General features: G+C 44.9%; 1 protein-coding gene across 3 annotated transcripts; it reads right to left on the bottom strand.

The window, feature by feature from the left end:
- Positions 1-146: 146 nt before the first annotated feature.
- On the bottom strand, positions 147-20296 carry LOC5518597 (solute carrier family 22 member 15-like). Of its 3 annotated transcripts, none has more exons than XM_032363269.2 (17): positions 19912-20296; positions 19413-19471; positions 18150-18369; positions 17569-17767; positions 17228-17455; positions 16648-16782; positions 15907-16001; positions 8664-8772; positions 7009-7190; positions 5323-5501; positions 4761-4820; positions 4547-4575; positions 4225-4297; positions 2984-3124; positions 1258-1353; positions 675-748; positions 147-439 (listed from the first exon to the last, which is right to left on the bottom strand). In XM_032363269.2, the coding sequence occupies exons 1-17, from the start codon at positions 20087-20089 to the stop codon at positions 304-306; spliced, it is 2193 nt and encodes a 730-aa protein (XP_032219160.2). In that variant the 5' UTR covers positions 20090-20296; the 3' UTR covers positions 147-303. The 3 variants fall into 3 exon arrangements, with proteins under 3 accessions (XP_032219160.2, XP_032219159.2, XP_048576552.1); XM_032363268.2 differs by having other exon boundaries at positions 19413-19489; positions 19912-20295; XM_048720595.1 differs by lacking the exon at positions 19413-19471 and having other exon boundaries at positions 19912-20040.
- Between the last annotated feature and the right edge of the window lie 317 nt (positions 20297-20613).

Genomic DNA, 20613 nt, shown 5'->3' with positions numbered 1-20613 from the left:
CAGAAACGTCATCTACGCAAATAAGTTGGGTGGGGTCCGGAGCCATTAACCCCCCTCCCCCTGGAGACGCGATTGTAAATATGAGCCCAGCTGTCAATACAATAAATATGTTTATTATTTTAATATTCTATTCTTTTTTTTCTTTCGATATTAATGACTGTCATACTTTGGCGTATCTTTCTATGGGCTGAAGGGCGTTGACTCTTCACACTAATGTTTGGCATTTTAGTTCCACTATCACACTAGCCACCACCAATGATTCCAACGCAAAGTATAGAAACACGTGACACGTCTATTTGGCGATTATGCAAATGTCCAGACCTCCAGACCTATACAGATGAAATCCTCATTCGCAGACAAAACGTCACTGTTGTAAGTTTCACAGGCTGTGCTGCGCCCGCGATACAGCTCACTGTCTAGCCACAGGCCAAACAAACCGCTGAAAAAAATGATAAATTAATGTTTAGGTTGTTTAATGGCATCTGATGGTCAAAGAGAGTAAGCAGACGCATTCTCGTTTTAACTCACGCATTTTACATAGGGGGGAGTAGTGGGGATGCGGTGACTCTTCCTTCTGACCGAAGTTTAGAAGAAATGTTTGGGAGAATTCCCCACATCTCTTCGGGAAATTCTAGATCCGCCTCTGGGGGAGGGGTGGGGATATGGTCACTTACTCGCTGCAGCCGAAGGCCAGACTGTCTGTGTTGCAGTTAAGGTAGTACTCGTTCTTCCCGCTACACGGGTACACCTGAAAATGCAAGGGTTGACATCCATGATTCTATAGGCTCTATTTCCAGCTGCCGTTTAGCCTGTAGGGTTGTGGGCTCACAGGAACAAGTTGGAAATCACTGTATGATGATAATGTATGACGGTGATGGTGACGATAAATGACTATGATGTTATGATAAACGATGGATGACGATAAGAAATTTTACAAAGACATGCGTAAATAGCGCGCTCTGATTGGCCAAAGGTCCATGTGTTATTAGAGGACGCTTGGCGTCAGCTAACGCGCGCGCTCACCAAAACTTAAATCTAACGTTGTATAAAACAAATAAATCTCATTTTTTGTACGTCTGTCCTCTAATAGATGCACAAAAGAAGACACAGCGTGTCATGAACAACGACTGCGTCTCTTGCGTACATTATTGTTCATGACACGCTGAGACGTCATCATGATAATGAATATGCTTCGTAAATAAATGGATTATTGGCAGCAACTAGTAAATATGGTCACTTGCTCTTGATTGAGTTTACCTTGTACTCCGGTTTACACGTGAAAAAGAACGATCGTCCGTAGCCATAGAAACCAGGATTGACCCTTAGGGGAACAGGACTGTATACACCAAACACCTAAACACCGACCATACCGATAAGAAACGTAAGAGAGTTTGTATGTACGAGGCTGGGAGTCTTAACTACGTCCCTATATGGGGGCGGTGATAGTGGAATGTCATGAGCGGTACACTCACTCAGTAGCGGATCACTTCACCCAAAAATATGGTTAGATTCGCTACTGGACACTAATACCGCATCCACACCAACACATAAACCAGTTTAAAGGTGGTTTGATTAAACTGGTTCAAATCCCAATATCCCAGGAGTGGACAGAACCAAGAACAAAACTGAATAGACTGTGCTGTACATGTTATTAAGTGATCATTGAGCTAGTAAGAATTCAACACAACGAGAAGCTTGGCAAGTTATAAGGCAAAGAAAAACCTTGTTTAACTAAACATGGTTTTGGTGTGAATGCAGCATAAGATCCATAAGGAAAGGGCGTAATGAGTGGAGGTACACTCAAGGTTCTTTGCTGTCTGTTAGCATGATGGGAATCGTGCACAGTGAGCCCTCATAGGAGAGCTCTTAGTATTTCAGGACGTTTTTACTCTTTCTTACAAAGGCTGCTGACTTATTGAGACTTGTAGAGTACAGTTCTATTAGCTCACACATTATTCGATCAATATGACCACTAACGAGTAATGACTTTATTCGGGTGGGCTAAGAGGGGCCATATAGACTAACTAGCATGCTACGTGAGTAAAGGGGGTAAGGGTGGGGAACTAGGGATGTGGTACGAATGAGGAAAGTCCACATCATTTGCTGTCTATCATAGCTAAGAAGGTTTCTGACATCTTTTATTTAGTTTGGAAGGAAGGGGATAGACCTGCAGATGCATAGGTCGTCAAGTGGACTTACATATTTGCTATATTTAATCACCAACAAGGGTGGGGCACAAAGGAGTAGGCTGGACTAAGGTTGGCAGTTTCCATATCTTTTGCTGTCTACTAAATAGGTTTCTGACAACTTGTATTCAGTTTGCAAGGAGTGGGACGAATACATCTCTAAAATCGTCAAGTGGACTTACATAACCTTTGCTATCTTTAATAACTAACAAGAGTGGGGCACAAGGGAGTAGGCTTGACTAAGGTCGGCAACTTCAATATCTTTTGCTGTCTACTAAATAGGTTTCTGAAATCCTGTATTCAGTTTGTAAGGAGTGGGATGAACACATCTTTAGATCGTTAAGTGGACTTACATAACCTTTGCTATCTTTAATCACTAACAAGAGTGGGGCACAAGGGAGTAGGCTGGACTAAGGTCGGCAACTTCAATATCTTTTGCTGTCTACTTAAAAGGTTTCTGAAATCTTGTATTCAGTTTGTAAGGAGTGGGATGAACAAATCTTTAGGTCGTCAAGTGGACTTTTATATCCTTTGCTACTTTAATCACTAACAATATCTTCAATATCTTTTGCTGTCTACTAGCAAGCCTAATAGGTTTCTGACATCTTGTATTCAGTTTGTAAGGAGTGGGATGAATACATCTTTAGATCATCAAGTGGACTTACATATCCTTTGCTACTTTAATCACTAACAATATCTTTTGCTGTCTACTAGCAAGCCTAATAGGTTTCTGACATCTCGTATTCAGTTTGTAAGGAGTGGGATGAATATATCTTTAGATCTTCAAGTGGACTTACATATCCTTGGCTATCTTTAATCACTAGCATGATAGGAGTCTGCACGTCTTGCAGTCGGTAGTACAGAGTCTTGAGGCTGATTCCGTGGGTGAACGTGCTGTACAGTAGAATCCAGGCGTTCCCAGGGACGAACTCAGACAGCTAAAGCAGAAATCATAGTTACTCAGTTGTGCGTTCTTGTGTCAATAATACCAACACACACTACAGCATGGATGAAAGTAGCCAAGAAATCCTGGATTATCTGGTTTCGCGTTAAGCTACATTATGAATTTTCTCTGGGCCTCGATTTACTTGCCAACCCGCTATCAGAGAAGAGAAGGGAGCTTCAAGGACCTTGGTGGTTATGCGCTTGGTATAATGTAAGAATTATAGAGTTATGGCCTTTAACGCAGCCCAAGTGAAACTCAATATCTAACGTTATTGATGATCCCTCAGGCAAGGACTAATATCCCACCCTCCCTTCGGCAATTACCTCTTTCCCAGGCTCCCTCTGCCGACCTCCCTTTGCCGAGTGCGACTATCCCCAACCTTCCTCTGCCGAGTGCTTCTATCCCCAACCTTCCTCTGCCGAGTGCTTCTATCCCCCACCTTCCTCTACCGATTGTTATTATCCCCAACCTCCCTCTGCCGAGGGCTTCTATTCCCAACCTTCCTCTGCCGAGTGCGACAATCCCCAACCTCCCTTTGCTGAGTGCGACTATCCCCAACCTTCCTCTGCCGAGTGCGACTATCCCCAACCTCCCTCTGCCGAGTGTTATTACCCCCAACCTTCATCTGTCGAGTTCTTCTATCCCCAACCTTCCTCTGCCGAGTGCGACTATCCCCAACCTTCCTCTGCCGAGTGCGACTATCCCCAACCTCCCTTTGCTGAGTGCGACTATCCCCAACCTTCTTCTGCCGAGTGCTACTATCCCCAACCTTCCTCTGCTGAGTGCGACTATCCCCAACCTTCCTCTGCCGAGTGCTACTATCCCCAACCTCCCTCTGCCGAGTGTTATTATCCCAACCTTCCTCTGCCGAGTGCTACTATCCCCAAACTCCCTCTGCCGAGTGTTATTATCCCCAACCTTCCTCTGCCGAGTGCTACTATCCCCAAACTCCCTCTGCCGAGTGTTACTATCCCCAACCTTCCACTGCCGAGTGCTACTATCCCCAACCTCCCTCTGCCGATTGTTACTATCCCCAACCTTCCTCTGCCGAGTTTTTCTATTCCCAACCTTCCTCTGCCGAGGGCTACTCGCCTTTTCATGGTCGTCGTCGTCAAGTAGATGTGATTCATCATGCAAACTCAGCTCAATATCAAGTGATGGCAAACTGCAAAGCATCATGGAAAATATGCTCACATACGCGAGTTAGTAGAAAAAAAAATTGTTAGCAGGCTTAAGCGAAAATAGCCCGCAAAATTGCTAAATCCCCCCCCCCCCCCATTTCCCAGTTGCTCAAATTCCTGTATTCCTGGCTGTGGGCCTACTCGTATGATGTGCATGAAGTTACCTGGGATCAAGTATGCTCTTATTGATAAATATCGAAACACGATCTCCTTCACATCTTTCGAATACTGACCTTCGATTTGCATCTTCATAGGACAGCCACTGTTAAGATGAAGAGAGTCGTTTAGAGACGATACAGATATATTGTTGTTGATATTGTTAAATGTGCTTCTCCTCTTGGGCTCTGGAGAACGCAAACATAAACGACACGGCCTTGGGTTGTATTATCGGAACCCACGAGGTACTGATATACTGATTAATGGCATACCCACTGGAAAGTTGCTTACCTCCCATTTCGAGGTTCTCGAGGCGCGATCAAAAGACACTTCCCAGCTTTTACGTAAATCCTAAAAGAAAAGATTGGACCAGTCAATGGTGGCTCAATACGATCACAATAGACTCGTTACCCTTGGGGTTTGTCAGGTGTAGCTCGGTAAAACTCGGAGAAGATTCGGTAACAGTCGGATATAGTTCGTTGCCGATCACAACCGGTTAAGAACCAATTTGTAGTGGCGAGTAATCGCAAGGATCACTTGAAGTAGATTTAAATACCACTCGGAGCAGACTCGGTAACAGTTGGGTATAGTTCGTTGGCGATCACAACCGGTTAAGTACCAGTCGGTAGTCGCGAGTGATCGCTCAATCAAAGTATGTTTTATACCACTCGGAGTGTCAGACCCTTTTCTTGTTCCCTTTAAAGCTCTCCAAATTTTGAAGAAAAAAAACGCCTACACTCGGGGTACTTTCGGCACGTTTTTTAATAGTCGCGCGTTATAATAGCGTAATAATATTTTGGAGACGCTTATAGTACCATTAGTGAAATCTGACAGACTAAAATTTTTCACATACTTTGTACTCATCTATGCTGTCGCTGTAAGATGTGGTGTCCAGTTGGTCGGTCCCCCGGCCCGGACACACCTCCTCCTCTGTCCCTGATTCGTCACGTCGCTCAGTCCGCGCCCATCGCACCTTGGGGCTCCATGGCTTATTAAATGTCCTTCTTCCGACGACCGTGTCTTCGAGTGTCTCTACACAATTAGCATCATGAAAACAAAAGATCGTGAATAAAACAGAAATGTAACAAAAGATCGTGAGAATAGAAATGTGTCAAAAAATCGTGAGAATAGGAATGTGTCAAAATATCGTGAGAATAGAAATGTGTCAAAAGATCGTGAGAATAGAAATGTGTCAACAGATCGTGAGAATAGAAATGTGTCAACAGATCGTGAGAATAGAAATGCGTCAAAAGATCGTGAAAATAGAAATGGGTCAAAAGATCGTGAGAATAGAAATGTGTCAAAAGATCGTGAAAACAGTAATGTGTCAAAAGATCGTGAGAATAGAAATGTGTCAAAAGATCGTGAGAATAGAAATGTGTCAAAATATCGTGAGAATAGAAATGTGTCAACAGATCGTGAGAATAGAAATGTGTCAAAAGATCGTGAGAATAGAAATGTGTCAAAAGATCGTGAGAATAGAAATGTGTCAACAGATCGTGAGAATAGAAATGTGTCAACAGATCGTGAGAATAGAAATGCGTCAAAAGATCGTGAGAATAGAAATGTGTCAAAAGATCGTGAGAATAGAAATGTGTAAAAAAATCGTGAGAATAGAAATGTGTCAAAAGATCGTGAGAATAGAAATGTGTCAAAAGATCGTGAGAATAGAAATGTGTCAAAAGATCGTGAGAATAGAAATGTGTCAAAAGATCGTGAGAATAGAAATGTGTCAAAAGATCGTGAGAATAGAAATGTGTCAAAAGATCGTGAGAATAGAAATGTGTCAAAAGATCGTGAGAATAGAAATGTGTCAACAGATCGTAAGAATAGAAATGTGTCAACAGATCGTAAGAATAGAAATGTGTCAAAAGATCGTGAGAATAGAAATGTGTCAACAGATAGTGAGAATAGAAATATGTCAAAAGATCGTGAGAATAGAAATGTGTCAACAGATCGTGAGAATAGAAATATGTCAAAAGATCGTGAAAATAGAAATGGGTCAAAAGATCGTGAGAATAGAAATGTGTCAACAGATAGTGAGAATAGAAATATGTCAAAAGATCGTGAGAATAGAAATGTGTCAACAGATCGTGAGAATAGAAATATGTCAAAAGATCGTGAAAATAGAAATGTGTCAACAGATCGTGAAAACAGACATGCAGTAATAATAGCATCGTGAAAACAGAATTGTGTTTTGAAAACAGAACTTTTAGCCCTACGTTAAATGCTTCCCATAGTTTTTTAGCTTTATCACAGCTGTAGTCTACAGATGGTTTACCTGATGCTATGGACCCCTTTTCTCAGTTTCCCATGTTTCCAAAAGTATATGAGTTTCATCACAGCTGATGTCTACAAATGGTTTACCACATGCTATGGACCCCTTTTCTCAGTTTCCCATGTTTACCATAGTATATGAGTTTCATCACAGCTGATGTCTACAAATGGTTTACCAGATGCTATGGACCCCTTTTCTCAGTTTCCCATGTTTACCATAGTATTTGAGTTTCATCACAGCTGATGTGTACAGATGGTTTACCTGATGTCATTGCCCCCTTTGTCTCAGGTAACATCACTCGTATCAGCACGCCGGCAAAGAGGGAGACTGAGCCGAGCATCGCCAAGGGAACCATGGGATTCAGGGACTGCAGTGACATGAATAGCGGTGATATGGCGGCGCCAAGAAAACTGAATGACGTCACCAGACCGAGCGCACTACACCTATGATCATGGAGGGGAGGGTGAGAACAGCAAAACCGCTTAGTGAAAATCAAGCCTTCGTAGTGGCCAGACTTGTACAGCCCAGTAGCGGATCTAGGGGGAGGGTTTAGGGGGTTTAACCCCCCCCCCCCCCCCCCCTTGGCCTGCCAAGTGAAGTGTGACGTCATAGAAATACAGTAAAAACACAGAAAGAGTCACAAGAAGAGAGACATCACGGAAACCTGTGGGTGAAACCCCTCCATAGGCAAAAAGCTCGATCCACCCCTAGCAGGAATTCTGGAATTACACAGAAAAAAAACTCAAAATTACGCGGGATTCTTTGCTAAATTACGCAGAAAATCAATCATTACGCGCTAAATTACGCGGGATTTTGCAATACATTTTTCCAGGGGCTCATAAGTAGGGGCAATCAACTTCCTCACATTCTGGTACTATTTAGGTGTCACGGCGTTTCCTAGGATCAGGCTATTTTTAGACGCACGGATGAGCCAATCAGATTCAACCTTTGTGTTGACGTTTTGGCTGAGCTCAACTGCACGCGCAGTCTCAGACAAATAGCTATGTTCTCTCTTCGGTACTTTGACTTTTGTTGCTGTCTTCTTTTATATGAATCCAACCTTACCTACGACTTTGAATTCTAGCTTGCATTTTTTTTTTTGTAAACAAACAAAACCGACGAATGATGGATAAAAAATATTCTTCCTAACTGTAATTTGCGTGTGCAGCCTCACGTCACTCTCGCGCGCGTCTAAAAATTGCCTGATCCTCGGAAACGCCGTGAGACTAATATAATACAGATGATTGCCCCTACTTATGAGCCCCTGATTTTTCTTTAAAAATCAAAATTCGGGATTCTTTACTGAATTATGCGCTAAATTACACGGAATATCAACTGTTACGCCCAAACTGCATTTTGTACCGAAGGAAAGCACGAAATAACTTGAAAAGGTTTATTTTTGCGCAAAAATATCTTAGGCGAGTTTTAAAGTCATAGGCCTTCGCGGTTTAGCAAAGAACGCCTAGTCATTTTATTAGTTTTCGAAATTCAGTTCGAAATATCGCACTCTTACGAAGAATATCTTTTTTTTTACGAGAAATAGAGGTAAGAACCCTAAAAGAACACATCAGCTGTGCACTTAAATGTTTTGTCTTTCAAAATTTAGCCAAATTACGCGGGATTACGCGGAAATCTGTGGATTACGCGGAGAAAGCCTAATTAGGCGCTTTCGCACAAGCGCGTAATTTCAGAAGGCCTGCACTCGCCATTCTACGAAGCAAGCTTGAAATATTATTACAATTAATCAAAGACAAATTTGTTAATTGGCAGCCACCTTAGATTATAATATTGCTAATGAATGTGTCAACCGTTACGGCAAACAACGGGCTCAAACTTAGCACTAGCTCAACATGATAAAGTCTAGCTCAAGTGTTATAAATCATATACAAGGGAGAGGAAGCTGAATGCTTTATTACCTTGCAGATGTTGGAAACAGTTCGATGGAATATACACCCAATGACGTCATTGAGAGGACAACAAAGAAACGTCCGAGCAGTTGTATGATGATCGTTAGTGTGTCGTACGCTAAGAAAGAACGAAACATTCATGCAACCGTTAAACTAAGAAATCTTGCACATGACTAATGCCATCCTTCTCGTTTGGGCACCCTAGCTACTGTAGCTACCTAACAGTGCACCCTAGCTATGAAATGGGGCACCCTAGCTACGTAATGGGGCACCCAAGCTACGTAATGGGGCACCCTAGCTATGAAATGGGGCACCCTAGCTACGTAATGGGGCACCCTAGCTATGTAATGGGACACCCTAGCTATGAAATGGGGCACCCTAGCTATGAAATGGGGCACCCTAGCTACGTAATGGGTCACCCTAGCTACGTAATGGGGCACCTTAGCTATGAAATGGGGCACCCTAGCTATGAAATGGGGCACCCTAGCTACGTAATGGGTCACCCAAGCTACGTAATGGGGCACCCTAGCTACGTAATGGGGCACCCTAGCTATGTAATGGGGCACCCTAGCTATGTAATGGGGCACCCTACCTACGTAATGGGGCACCCTAGCTATGTAATGGGGCACCCTAGCTACGTAATGGGTCACCCTAGCTACGTAATAAGGCACCCTAGCTATGTAATGGGGCACCCTAGCTACGTAATGGGGCACCCTAGCTACGTAATGGGGCACCCTAGCTATGTAATGGGGCACCCTAGCTATGTAATGGGGCACCCTACCTACGTAATGGGGCACCCTAGATATGTAATGGGGCACCCTAGCTACGTAATGGGGCACCCTAGCTACGTAATGGGGCACACTAGCTACGTAATGGGGCACCCTAGCTATGTAATGGGGCACCCTAGCTACGTAATGGGTCACCCTAGCTACGTAATGGGTCACCCTAGCTACGTAATGGGTCACCCTAGCTACGTAATGGGTCACCCTAGCTACGTAATGGGTCACAATAGATATGTAATGGAGAACCCTAGCTACGTAATAGGGAACCCTAGCAATGTAATGTGGCACCCTAGCTACGTAATGGGGCACCCAAGCTACGTAATGGGGCACCCAAGCTACGTAATAGGGCACCCTAGCTATGAAATAAGGCACCCTAGCTATGTAATGGGTCACCCTAGTTACGTAATGGGGCACCCTAGCTACGTAATGGGGCACCCTAGCTACCGAATAGGTCACCCTAGCTACGTAATAGGTCACCCTAGCTACGTAATGGGGCACCCAAGCTATGTAATGGGGCACCCTAGCTATGAAATGGGGCACCCTAGCTACGTAATGGGTCACCCTAGCTACGTAATGGGTCACCCTAGCTATGAAATGGGGCACCCTAGCTATGAAATGGGGCACCCTAGCTACGTAATGGGGCACCCTAGCTACGTAATGGGTCACCCAAGCTACGTAATGGGGCACCCTAGCTATGTAATGGGGCAATCTAGCTACCGAATGGGTCACCCTGGCTACGTAATGGGGCACCCTAGCTACGTAATGGGTCACCCTAGCTACGTAATGGGTCACCCTAGCTACGTAATGGGTCACCCAAGCTACGTAATGGGGCACCCTAGCTACGTAATGTGGCACCCTAGCTACGTAATGGGGCACCCTAGCTACGTAATGGGGCACCCTAGCTATGTAATGGGGCACCCTAGCTATGAAATAGGGCACCCTAGCTACGTAATGGGTCACCCTAGCTACGTAATAGGGCACCCTAGCTACGTAATGGGTCACCCTAGCTACGTAATGGGGCACCCTAGCTACAAAATGGGGCACCCTAGCTATGAAATGGGGCACCCTAGCTACATAATGGGTCACCCTAGCTATGAAATGGGGCACCCTAGCTACGTAATGGGTCACCCTAGCTATGAAATGGGGCACCCTAGCTACGTAATGGGGCACCCTAGCTATGTAATGGGGCACCCTAGCTACGTAATGGGGAACCCTAGCTATGTAATGGGGCACCCTAGCTACGTAATGGGGCACCCAAGCTACGTAATGGGGCACCCAAGCTACGTAATGGGGCACCCTAGCTACGTAATGGGGCACCCTAGCTTTGTAATGGGGCACCCTAGCTACGTAATGGGGCACCCTAGCTACGTAATGGGGCACCCTAGCTATGTAATGGGTCACCCTAGCTACGTAATGGGGCACCCTAGCTATGAAATGGGGCACCCTAGCTATGAAATGGGGCACCCTAGCTACGTAATGGGGCACCTTAGCTACGTAATGGGGCACCCAAGCTACGTAATGGGGCACCCTAGCTATGAAATGGGGCACCCTAGCTACGTAATGGGGCACCCTAGCTACGTAATGGGGCACCCTAGCTACGTAATAGGGCACCCTAGCTATGAAATGGGGCACCCTAGCTACGTAATGGGTCACCCTAGCTATGTAATGGGTCACCCTAGCTACGTAATGGGGCACCCTATCTATGAAATGGGGCACCCTAGCTACGTAATGGGTCACCCCAAGCTACGTAATGGGGCACCCTAGCTATGTAATGGGGCACCCTAGCTATGTAATGGGGCACCCTAGCTACGTAATGGGGCACCCTAGCTACGTAATGGGTCACCCTAGCTACGTAATGGGACAATCTAGCTACCGAATGGGTCACCCTGGCTACGTAATGGGGCACCCTAGCTATGAAATGGGTCACCCTAGCTACGTAATGGGGCAACCTAGCTATGTAATGGGTCACCCTAGCTATGTAATGGGTCACCCTAGCTATGAAATGGGGCACCCTAGCTACGTAATGGGGCACCCTAGCTATGAAATGGGGCACCCTAGCTACGTAATGGGGCACGCTAGCTACGTAATGGGGCACCCAAGCTATGTAATGGGGCACCCTAGCTATGAAATGGGGCACCCTAGCTACGTAATGGGTCACCCTAGCTACGTAATGGGTCACCCTAGCTATGAAATGGGGCACCCTAGCTATGAAATGGGGCACCCTAGCTACGTAATGGGGCACCCTAGCTACGTAATGGGTCACCCAAGCTACGTAATGGGGCACCCTAGCTATGTAATGGGGCAACCTAGCTACCGAATGGGTCACCCTGGCTACGTAATGGGGCACCCTAGCTACGTAATGGGTCACCCTAGCTACGTAATGGGTCACCCTAGCTACGTAATGGGTCACCCAAGCTACGTAATGGGGCACCCTAGCTACGTAATGGGGCACCCTAGCTACGTAATGGGGCACCCTAGCTACGTAATGGGGCACCCTAGCTATGTAATGGGGCATCCTAGCTATGAAATAGGGCACCCTAGCTACGTAATGGGTCACCCTAGCTACGTAATGGGGCACCCTAGCTACATAATGGGGCACCCTAGCTATGAAATGGGGCACCCTAGCTACATAATGGGTCACCCTAGCTATGAAATGGGGCACCCTAGCTACGTAATGGGTCACCCTAGCTATGAAATGGGGCACCCTAGCTACGTAATGGGGCACCCTAGCTATGTAATGGGGCACCCTAGCTACGTAATGGGGAACCCTAGCTATGTAATGGGGCACCCTAGCTACATAATGGGGCACCCAAGCTACGTAATGGGGCACCCAAGCTACGTAATGGGGCACCCTAGCTACGTAATGGGGCACCCTAGCTTTGTAATGGGGCACCCTAGCTACGTAATGGGGCACCCTAGCTATGAAATGGGGCACCCTAGCTACGTAATGGGGCACCCTAGCTATGTAATGGGTCACCCTAGCTACGTAATGGGGCACCCTAGCTATGAAATGGGGCACCCTAGCTATGAAATGGGGCACCCTAGCTACGTAATGGGGCACCTTAGCTACGTAATGGGGCACCCAAGCTACGTAATGGGGCACCCTAGCTATGAAATGGGGCACCCTAGCTACGTAATGGGGCACCCTAGCTACGTAATGGGGCACCCTAGCTACGTAATAGGGCACCCTAGCTATGAAATGGGGCACCCTAGCTACGTAATGGGTCACCCTAGCTATGTAATGGGTCACCCTAGCTACGTAATGGGGCACCCTAGCTATGAAATGGGGCACCCTAGCTACCTAATGGGTCACCCCAAGCTACGTAATGGGGCACCCTAGCTATGTAATGGGGCACCCTAGCTATGTAATGGGGCACCCTAGCTACGTAATGGGGCACCCTAGCTACGTAATGGGTCACCCTAGCTACGTAATGGGACAGTCTAGCTACCGAATGGGTCACCCTGGCTACGTAATGGGGCACCCTAGCTATGAAATGGGTCACCCTAGCTACGTAATGGGGCAACCTAGCTATGTAATGGGTCACCCTAGCTATGTAATGGGTCACCCTAGCTATGAAATGGGGCACCTTAGCTACGTAATGGGGCACCCTAGCTATGAAATGGGGCACCCTAGCTACGTAATGGGGCACCCTAGCTACGTAATGGGGCACCCAAGCTATGTAATGGGGCACCCTAGCTATGAAATGGGGCACCCTAGCTACGTAATGGGTCACCCTAGCTACGTAATGGGTCACCCTAGCTATGAAATGGGGCACCCTAGCTATGAAATGGGGCACCCTAGCTATGAAATGGGGCACCCTAGCTACGTAATGGGGCACCCTAGCTACGTAATGGGTCACCCAAGCTACGTAATGGGGCACCCTAGCTATGTAATGGGGCAACCTAGCTACCGAATGGGTCACCCTGGCTACGTAATGGGGCACCCTAGCTATGAAATGGGTCACCCTAGCTACGTAATGGGGCACCCTAGCTACCAAATGGGGCAACCTAGCTATGTAATGGGTCACCCTAGCTATGAAATGGGGCACCCTAGCTACATAATGGGGCACCCTAGCTACGTAATGGGGCGCCCTAGCTATGAAATGGGGCACCCTAGCTACGTAATGGGGCCCCCTAGCTACGTAATGGGGCACCCAAGCTACGTAATGGGGCACCCAAGCTACGTAATGGGGCACCCTAGCTACGTAATGGGGCACCCTAGCTACGTAATGGGGCACCCTAGCTACGTAATGGGGCACCCTAGCTATGAAATGGGGCACCCTAGCTACGTAATGGGGCACCCTAGCTATATAATGGGTCACCCTAGCTATGTAATGGGGCACCCTAGCTATGAAATGGGGCACCCTAGCTATGAAATGGGGCACCCTAGCTACGTAATGGGGCACCTTAGCTACGTAATGGGGCACCCAAGCTACGTAATGGGGCACCCTAGCTATGAAATGGGGCACCCTAGCTACGTAATGGGGCACCCTAGCTACGTAATGGGGCACCCTAGCTACGTAATAGGGCACCCTAGCTATGAAATGGGGCACCCTAGCTACGTAATGGGTCACCCTAGCTATGTAATGGGTCACCCTAGCTACGTAATGGGGCACCCTAGCTATGAAATGGGGCACCCTAGCTATGTAATGGGGCACCCTAGCTACGTAATGGGGCACCCTAGCTATGTAATGGGGCACCCTAGCTATGTAATGGGGCACCCTAGCTACGTAATGGGGCACCCTAGCTATGTAATGGGGCACCCTAGCTACGTAATGGGTCACCCTAGCTACGTAATGGGTCACCCTAGCTACGTAATGGGTCACCCAAGCTACGTAATGGGGCACCCTAGCTACGTAATGGGGCACCCTAGCTACGTAATGGGGCACCCTAGCTACGTAATGGGGCACCCTAGCTATGTAATGGGGCACCCTAGCTATGAAATAGGGCACCCTAGCTACGTAATGGGTCACCCTAGCTACGTAATGGGGCACCCTAGCTACGTAATGGGTCACCCTAGCTACGTAATGGGGCACCCTAGCTACGTAATGGGGCACCCTAGCTACGTAATGGGGCACCCTAGCTATGAAATGGGGCACCCTAGCTACATAATGGGGCACCCTAGCTACGTAATAGGGAACCCTAGCTATATAATGGGGCACCCTAGCTACGTAATGGGGCACCCAAGCTACGTAATGGGGCACCCAAGCTACGTAATAGGGCACCCTAGCTATGAAATGGGGCACCCTAGCTATGTAATGGGGCACCCTAGCTACGTAATGGGGCACCCAAGCTACGTAATGGGGCACCCAAGCTACGTAATAGGGCACCCTAGCTATGAAATGGGGCACCCTAGCTACGTAATGGGGCACCCAAGCTACGTAATAGGGCACCCTAGCTATAAAATGGGGCACCCTAGCTATGTAATGGGTCACCCTAGCTACGTAGTGGGGCACCCTAGCTACGTAATGGGGCACCCTAGCTACCGAATAGGGCACCCTAGCTAAGTAATGGGTCACCCTAGCTACGTAATGGGTTACCCTAGCTACGTAATGGGTCACCCAAGCTACGTAATGGGGCACCCTAGCTACGTAATGGGGCACCCTAGCTACGTAATGGGGCACCCTAGCTACGTAATGGGGCACCCTAGCTATGAAATGGGGCACCCTAGCTATGTAATGGGGCACCCTAGCTACGTAATGGGTCACCCTAGCTACGTAATGGGTCACCCTAGCTATGAAATGGGGCACCCTAGCTACGTAATGAGGCACCCTAGCTATGTAATGGGGCACCCTAGCTACGTAATAGGGAACCCTAGCTATGTAATGGGGCACCCTAGCTACGTAATGGGGCACCCAAGCTACGTAATGGGGCACCCAAGCTACGTAATAGGGCACCCTAGCTATGAAATGGGGCACCCTAGCTATGTAATGGGTCACCCTAGCTACGTAGTGGGGCACCCTAGCTTCGTAATGGGGCACCCTAGCTCTGTAATGGGTCACCTTAGCTACCGAATGGGGAACCGAATGCTGTAATAATGGGGTACTCTAGTTACCGAATGGGTCAACCTAGCTACCTTGCTCCCTTCCTATGTAATGGGACACCCTAGCTTTGTAATAAGGCACTCTAACTTACTAGGGGCACCCTAGCTATAATACTGTAATGGGGCACCTTAGCTACCTAATCTGGCACCTATCTATAATGTTGTCATGGGGATCTCCCAAGCTATAATGCTGTAATGTTGCACCGTACCTCTCTTCCTCCCTCAGTCCACTACTTGGTAATGGGCGCTATCCCCTGGCCTCACGTTCTTATCAAATTTTCTTTTTTATTACTTTGCCCCCATGAAAACTTCCCTTTCTCCATATGACATAGGACCCTTCAAAGAAAACACTGGGTACACACCCTCCTAAAGCCCCTCACAGCTTTTCAGGGTGCTCCTCTCCCCTCTCCCCTGCTTTCATACACACCTGTGAAAATAAACCCATCAGAAGCAGCAGCAAATATGACACAGAGAACTCCACTAAGAACCATGCTAATGAGAGTGGTGAAGCGTCGCCCAACACTGAAACGCAAAAGAAATTAGAAAGGAATGAGCTCATCTCTTGTAAATTTTTTATGATTGTTTGCAGAGGAAGATTGCAAATTAGACTTTTATCTCATTGAAAAACCTAAAACATTCATTTTAAAAAATGCTGAATAACTTTAACTGTTCTATGTGTCTTAGTGTATGTTTTACAACATCAAATTGCACACTCTGATTGATCAACATGTGTTAGTAGAGGACACAGTCACGCTTGGCGTCAGCATGCGTACGCACACTACCCAAAACTAGATTGTAATGTCAGAAAACATTTTAATTGTTGTATAAAACAAACAGTTCTCATTCACACAATGAAAATGTGTCTTGTTGCATTGTATAAAACAAATAGTTCTCATTCACACAATGAAAATGTGTCTTGTTGCATTGTATAAAACAAATAGTTCTCATTCATACAATAAAAATGTGTCTTGTTGCATTCTTTTTGCTCATGACATGCTGTAGCATCATCAGTGCATCTATTTAACAATTAGACAACGAGTTTTGAGTTTTCTATGAGTCAACAGATAGTCGATGAGTGGACTTATAGTAATAGAGAATAGACGAATGCAAAAATGAGATCTATTTCTTAATTTTATACAATATACTTGTATACATGTGATTTACAAACCATGTGGCTAGGAGCACGAAGCAAAGGAATGATGGCAGGTTGATGAGCTCACGGATGGAGTAGTTAATGTAGAAATTGTGAAGAAGTTGAATTGATGATGTGTTCAGTGCACGATACAGCATTCCTATTGAAAACCTGGAAAACAGTAAAAGAAACGGTCATCAAGTATTCGCTGCTTTTTTAAAACCATCAGGAGTATCCAAATCTGGCAATAAACGTCCCACGGACTAGAACTAAACCACCCCCCCCCCCCCAAAAAAAAAAAAGTTAGGTCCACTTTTTCGGATTTCACCATCACACCAAGAAAAATCCTGGGTACGAGCCTGGAGAGGGTGGGTCTTTTTTAGTGTACAATAAATAGAACTTAGGGATACTGTGCTGGACATAAGAGGACGCAATCAGATTTATCAAAACTCAAGAAGGCAGCCAATGATGGTAACAAAAACCCAAGGGAAACAGCCAACAATAAAAATAATATTAATTAACACATGAACAAAAAAAAACACATTTAGGCAATAGAAAAATGTCAAGCAAAATGTCAGCAAAAAAAACACATGTAGGCAATAGAAAAATAACTTACCAGCTATGAGCTAATACCAGGGCATTTCGCCTCGATTGTTTCTCCTTCAGGAACTTAAAGCAGTACCCCTCACTCGCCACGCCCACTGGCCAACACACCTTTTTTTTACCCCATCTATCGTCTTGACTACCTATATGCCTCAACAACATCTGAGACTCAAGAGGGGACTCTTCAGAGGGTGCTGTGGTCATCTTTAAATACACCCAGCGTGGGGATTCTGGGATTATCCTGAAAAATATACAGAAGCAAACCTGTCACATCAATGGTTATTGGTTTGTATTTGAGCAAACAATCAGAATGAAAAAGTAAAGCGATCACTAAACTCTAGGATCAGCACATACTTGTAAAATAACACCATCACTAAAAGGGGCAGAGACACTCCCAACATGAGTACTCTTCTTCTGTCAACCAAGTACGCCAAGCCAGCAAAAGATATACAAGACAGTGTGGATGACAGCCATATTGCTGCTAGCACCAAAGGTCGCCGGCCAGGGTTGACATATTCAGCGACCAGAATGAATACAATCAACAGGGACATTCCTGCAAAACATTAAAGTCAAATATTGTATTGAGGATATAAAGAAAAATATAGAAAACAAATGCTACACAGGGGTGGCAGACACAAATAAGTGGGGGGTAGCCCCCATCCACTTTTCTTCTTTATGGAACAGTGATTTTTAATGTAATAAGCATTACATGTATAAATTGATTGATTGATAAACAATGATTTTGATTTTATTCATTTTTAAAACTGTTTATCTTTATATTTACATTACTCAATGTCAAACCAATGTACTCCCCTCAAAACCAAAATCTCTCCATCACCCGAATAATTTTCCCTTCCCCCCTACTTTGGGACCACTCTGCCGCCCCTGACTTAAACATTGGAGCACTTAAAAATTTGACTTAACTTGACACTTACCGGATGCAAACCCAGATAGCATCATGAATGGCACAAATACTGCTATCTTTTTTATAAAAACACTACCAATGAGGCTTGCACAGAATGCTAGCGCCAATGAGGAGAAAAGAATTTTACGCCTGCCAAACTTGTCGGCCAGCAATCCAAGGCTGATCACTCCAATTAACATGCTGAGGTAATGAAGGCTAAGTAACAGTTTCCCAGAGTCTGCAAAATCAACCTGGAAGAGGGGAATTTTTGTTAGGACTTTTGTAACCTACAATTATTGGTTGAATAAGAGCCTCCCTTGAATTAGCACCTCCCCAAACAAGTGCCATGCCTAAACAGGTTGCACTTTATAGAATTGTCCATTGCCCATATGTTAGCTATTACAGTATGGAATATAATTGAAACATGATGATATGATATTTTTGCTTATATCTTTCTCTTAATGCTGCAATAAAATAATATAAAATGATAAGAGCTTCTCCTTATCTTATTGAAACCATTTGCAGTACCCATTTCTGGTTCAAGATTGTAAATGGGAGCAACTTCAGAATTCCCCGCCACAAATGCTCTTCAACAGAGCTACAGCACAACTTGAAATATTAGGGGGGTGGGGAATACAGGAACATCAAAAGAAAATATTGGGGGGAAAGCCAAGCCCCCACTGATCATTTCCTTCAAAATTTTTAAAATATCTGGAGGGCACATGACCTCAGTGCCACACCCCCCGTAGTAGTCCAGTACAAAAAGGCTCCACACCTTAAAGAACAAAGGGATTATGTTGGCAGGGTCTTTTGCTGAGTATTATATACAGGATATGCAATATACATGTTAAAAATATTCAAATACAGAAAGAAATTTACAAGATTAAACCATTATTACTTTGTTTAGATTTATTATTCACAATAATAATTCAATTTTCAAATATATAAACAACCGGAAGTGACGTGCTTAAACCGGAAGTGTAACTTTTGTCCCGAAATCTGAAAAAATAGCTTTGTAATTGGTTAGAGTCAGTATTCAATAGTTCAAAGCGCTAATAAATAAAATCAAAATATTAGTTCGTAAGTGGTCATGTAAATATTGGTGAATTTAGTAAAAACGTGACGACATATCTCGCATATTGCCCGACCAGTATTGACGTGACAAGACTTTGGCCATTTCAAGAGAGAATTCTTTATAAAATGCCACGCAAATATGCAAAATGCTAAGATTCTATATATAGCTTTTTTCTGAGTTCTGCCCCTTGACTAATACATATTTATAATACTGTGGTACCTCTTTGAAAGTGGTGCGTGTAGGCAAATCAGCGCTGTGGTTATTTGGTATCCATATCTCTGTGTGAAAACAGCGACCTGTAAGTAGTCAGTCATAACAATCAGTAATTATTTGTAATTCTTAAATTGCTTTAGCCTTTCAATGTAGCGGAAATATATTTCAGAACAGAACACCATGATAGCACTTTTGTAATGAAATTCAAGGAATTACATTTTGCTTTGTTGCGAGTGCAATTTCACGATACGAAAACGAAGTTGAACTTTGGCTTCTTTGCCCACGCAAAGATAGGTCTTCTCTCTCGGACTTTCTCTCTCGTTCAACCAACTTTAAACTGATAGATATTGATATTATGCAACAGTAACAGGCAAGACTGCAGTATTAGAAATAGCTAAACAATTTCAATATACAACTGAAACCGTAGGCTAATAGCTAGACATCAAGATGTGCAGTGTAAATACAAAGTCAAAAGTCAAACGAATCTGAAGACTCCCTTACTTACCAGTTGAATTACAAACCGTATATGCCTCCTCCTCAACGAAGAACTCCAAAGCAATTATCTGGTACGTAATTGTAAATGCAATAATGCTCAAAAGCAAGGTATTTCTTTTAAGTTCCTTTCTCGTGTTACTGAAAGAATCGATCCAAAACTTGTCCATGGTCTCAGCAGAATTGGCCATCAAAAAGTGTGAATACGATTTATGAATATCTGAATAAGATTACGTGAGTGGTGGTGAATGCCCTTTGGACTTGCTTTCTTTAAACACAAGCTTATCGAATTTCTTCAATTGCAAAATCACGTAACGTGAAGTCAAAATGTTGTCAAAACTCTGTTATCGATTGTGCCAATGGTGAACATCCGACTCTTTTAACTATGCTTGGGTTCCCTGTGGCAAACTAAAAAGCGAGCGGTGGGAGGGAGAGAAGTGAGAACACGCGGAAAAAAATGCTTGACTACCCCTTTTCATTAATTCTAATGCTTATTCAAATATTTATATACAGGCAAGAGAGAGGTGAGCGAAAAGACGCGCAACAAGGATCACATTTAGTGTGTAGCTTCGTTTCTATACCAACGCAAATTTGTTTTCTAACGATATTTCGGCATGACAGGACCTGCCTTTATACACATCATCTGTAACATGCCACTATGACTTATTTTCAATCTTTAGAAGGCATATATCTAGCTGTCGACGCATACCACAAG

The sequence above is a fragment of the Nematostella vectensis genome, chromosome 13, assembly GCF_932526225.1.
Source record: "Nematostella vectensis chromosome 13, jaNemVect1.1, whole genome shotgun sequence".
NCBI lineage: Eukaryota > Metazoa > Cnidaria > Anthozoa > Actiniaria > Edwardsiidae > Nematostella > Nematostella vectensis.
Note: the sequence above shows the minus strand (reverse complement) of the source record. Positions and strands in the feature narration are given on the sequence as shown.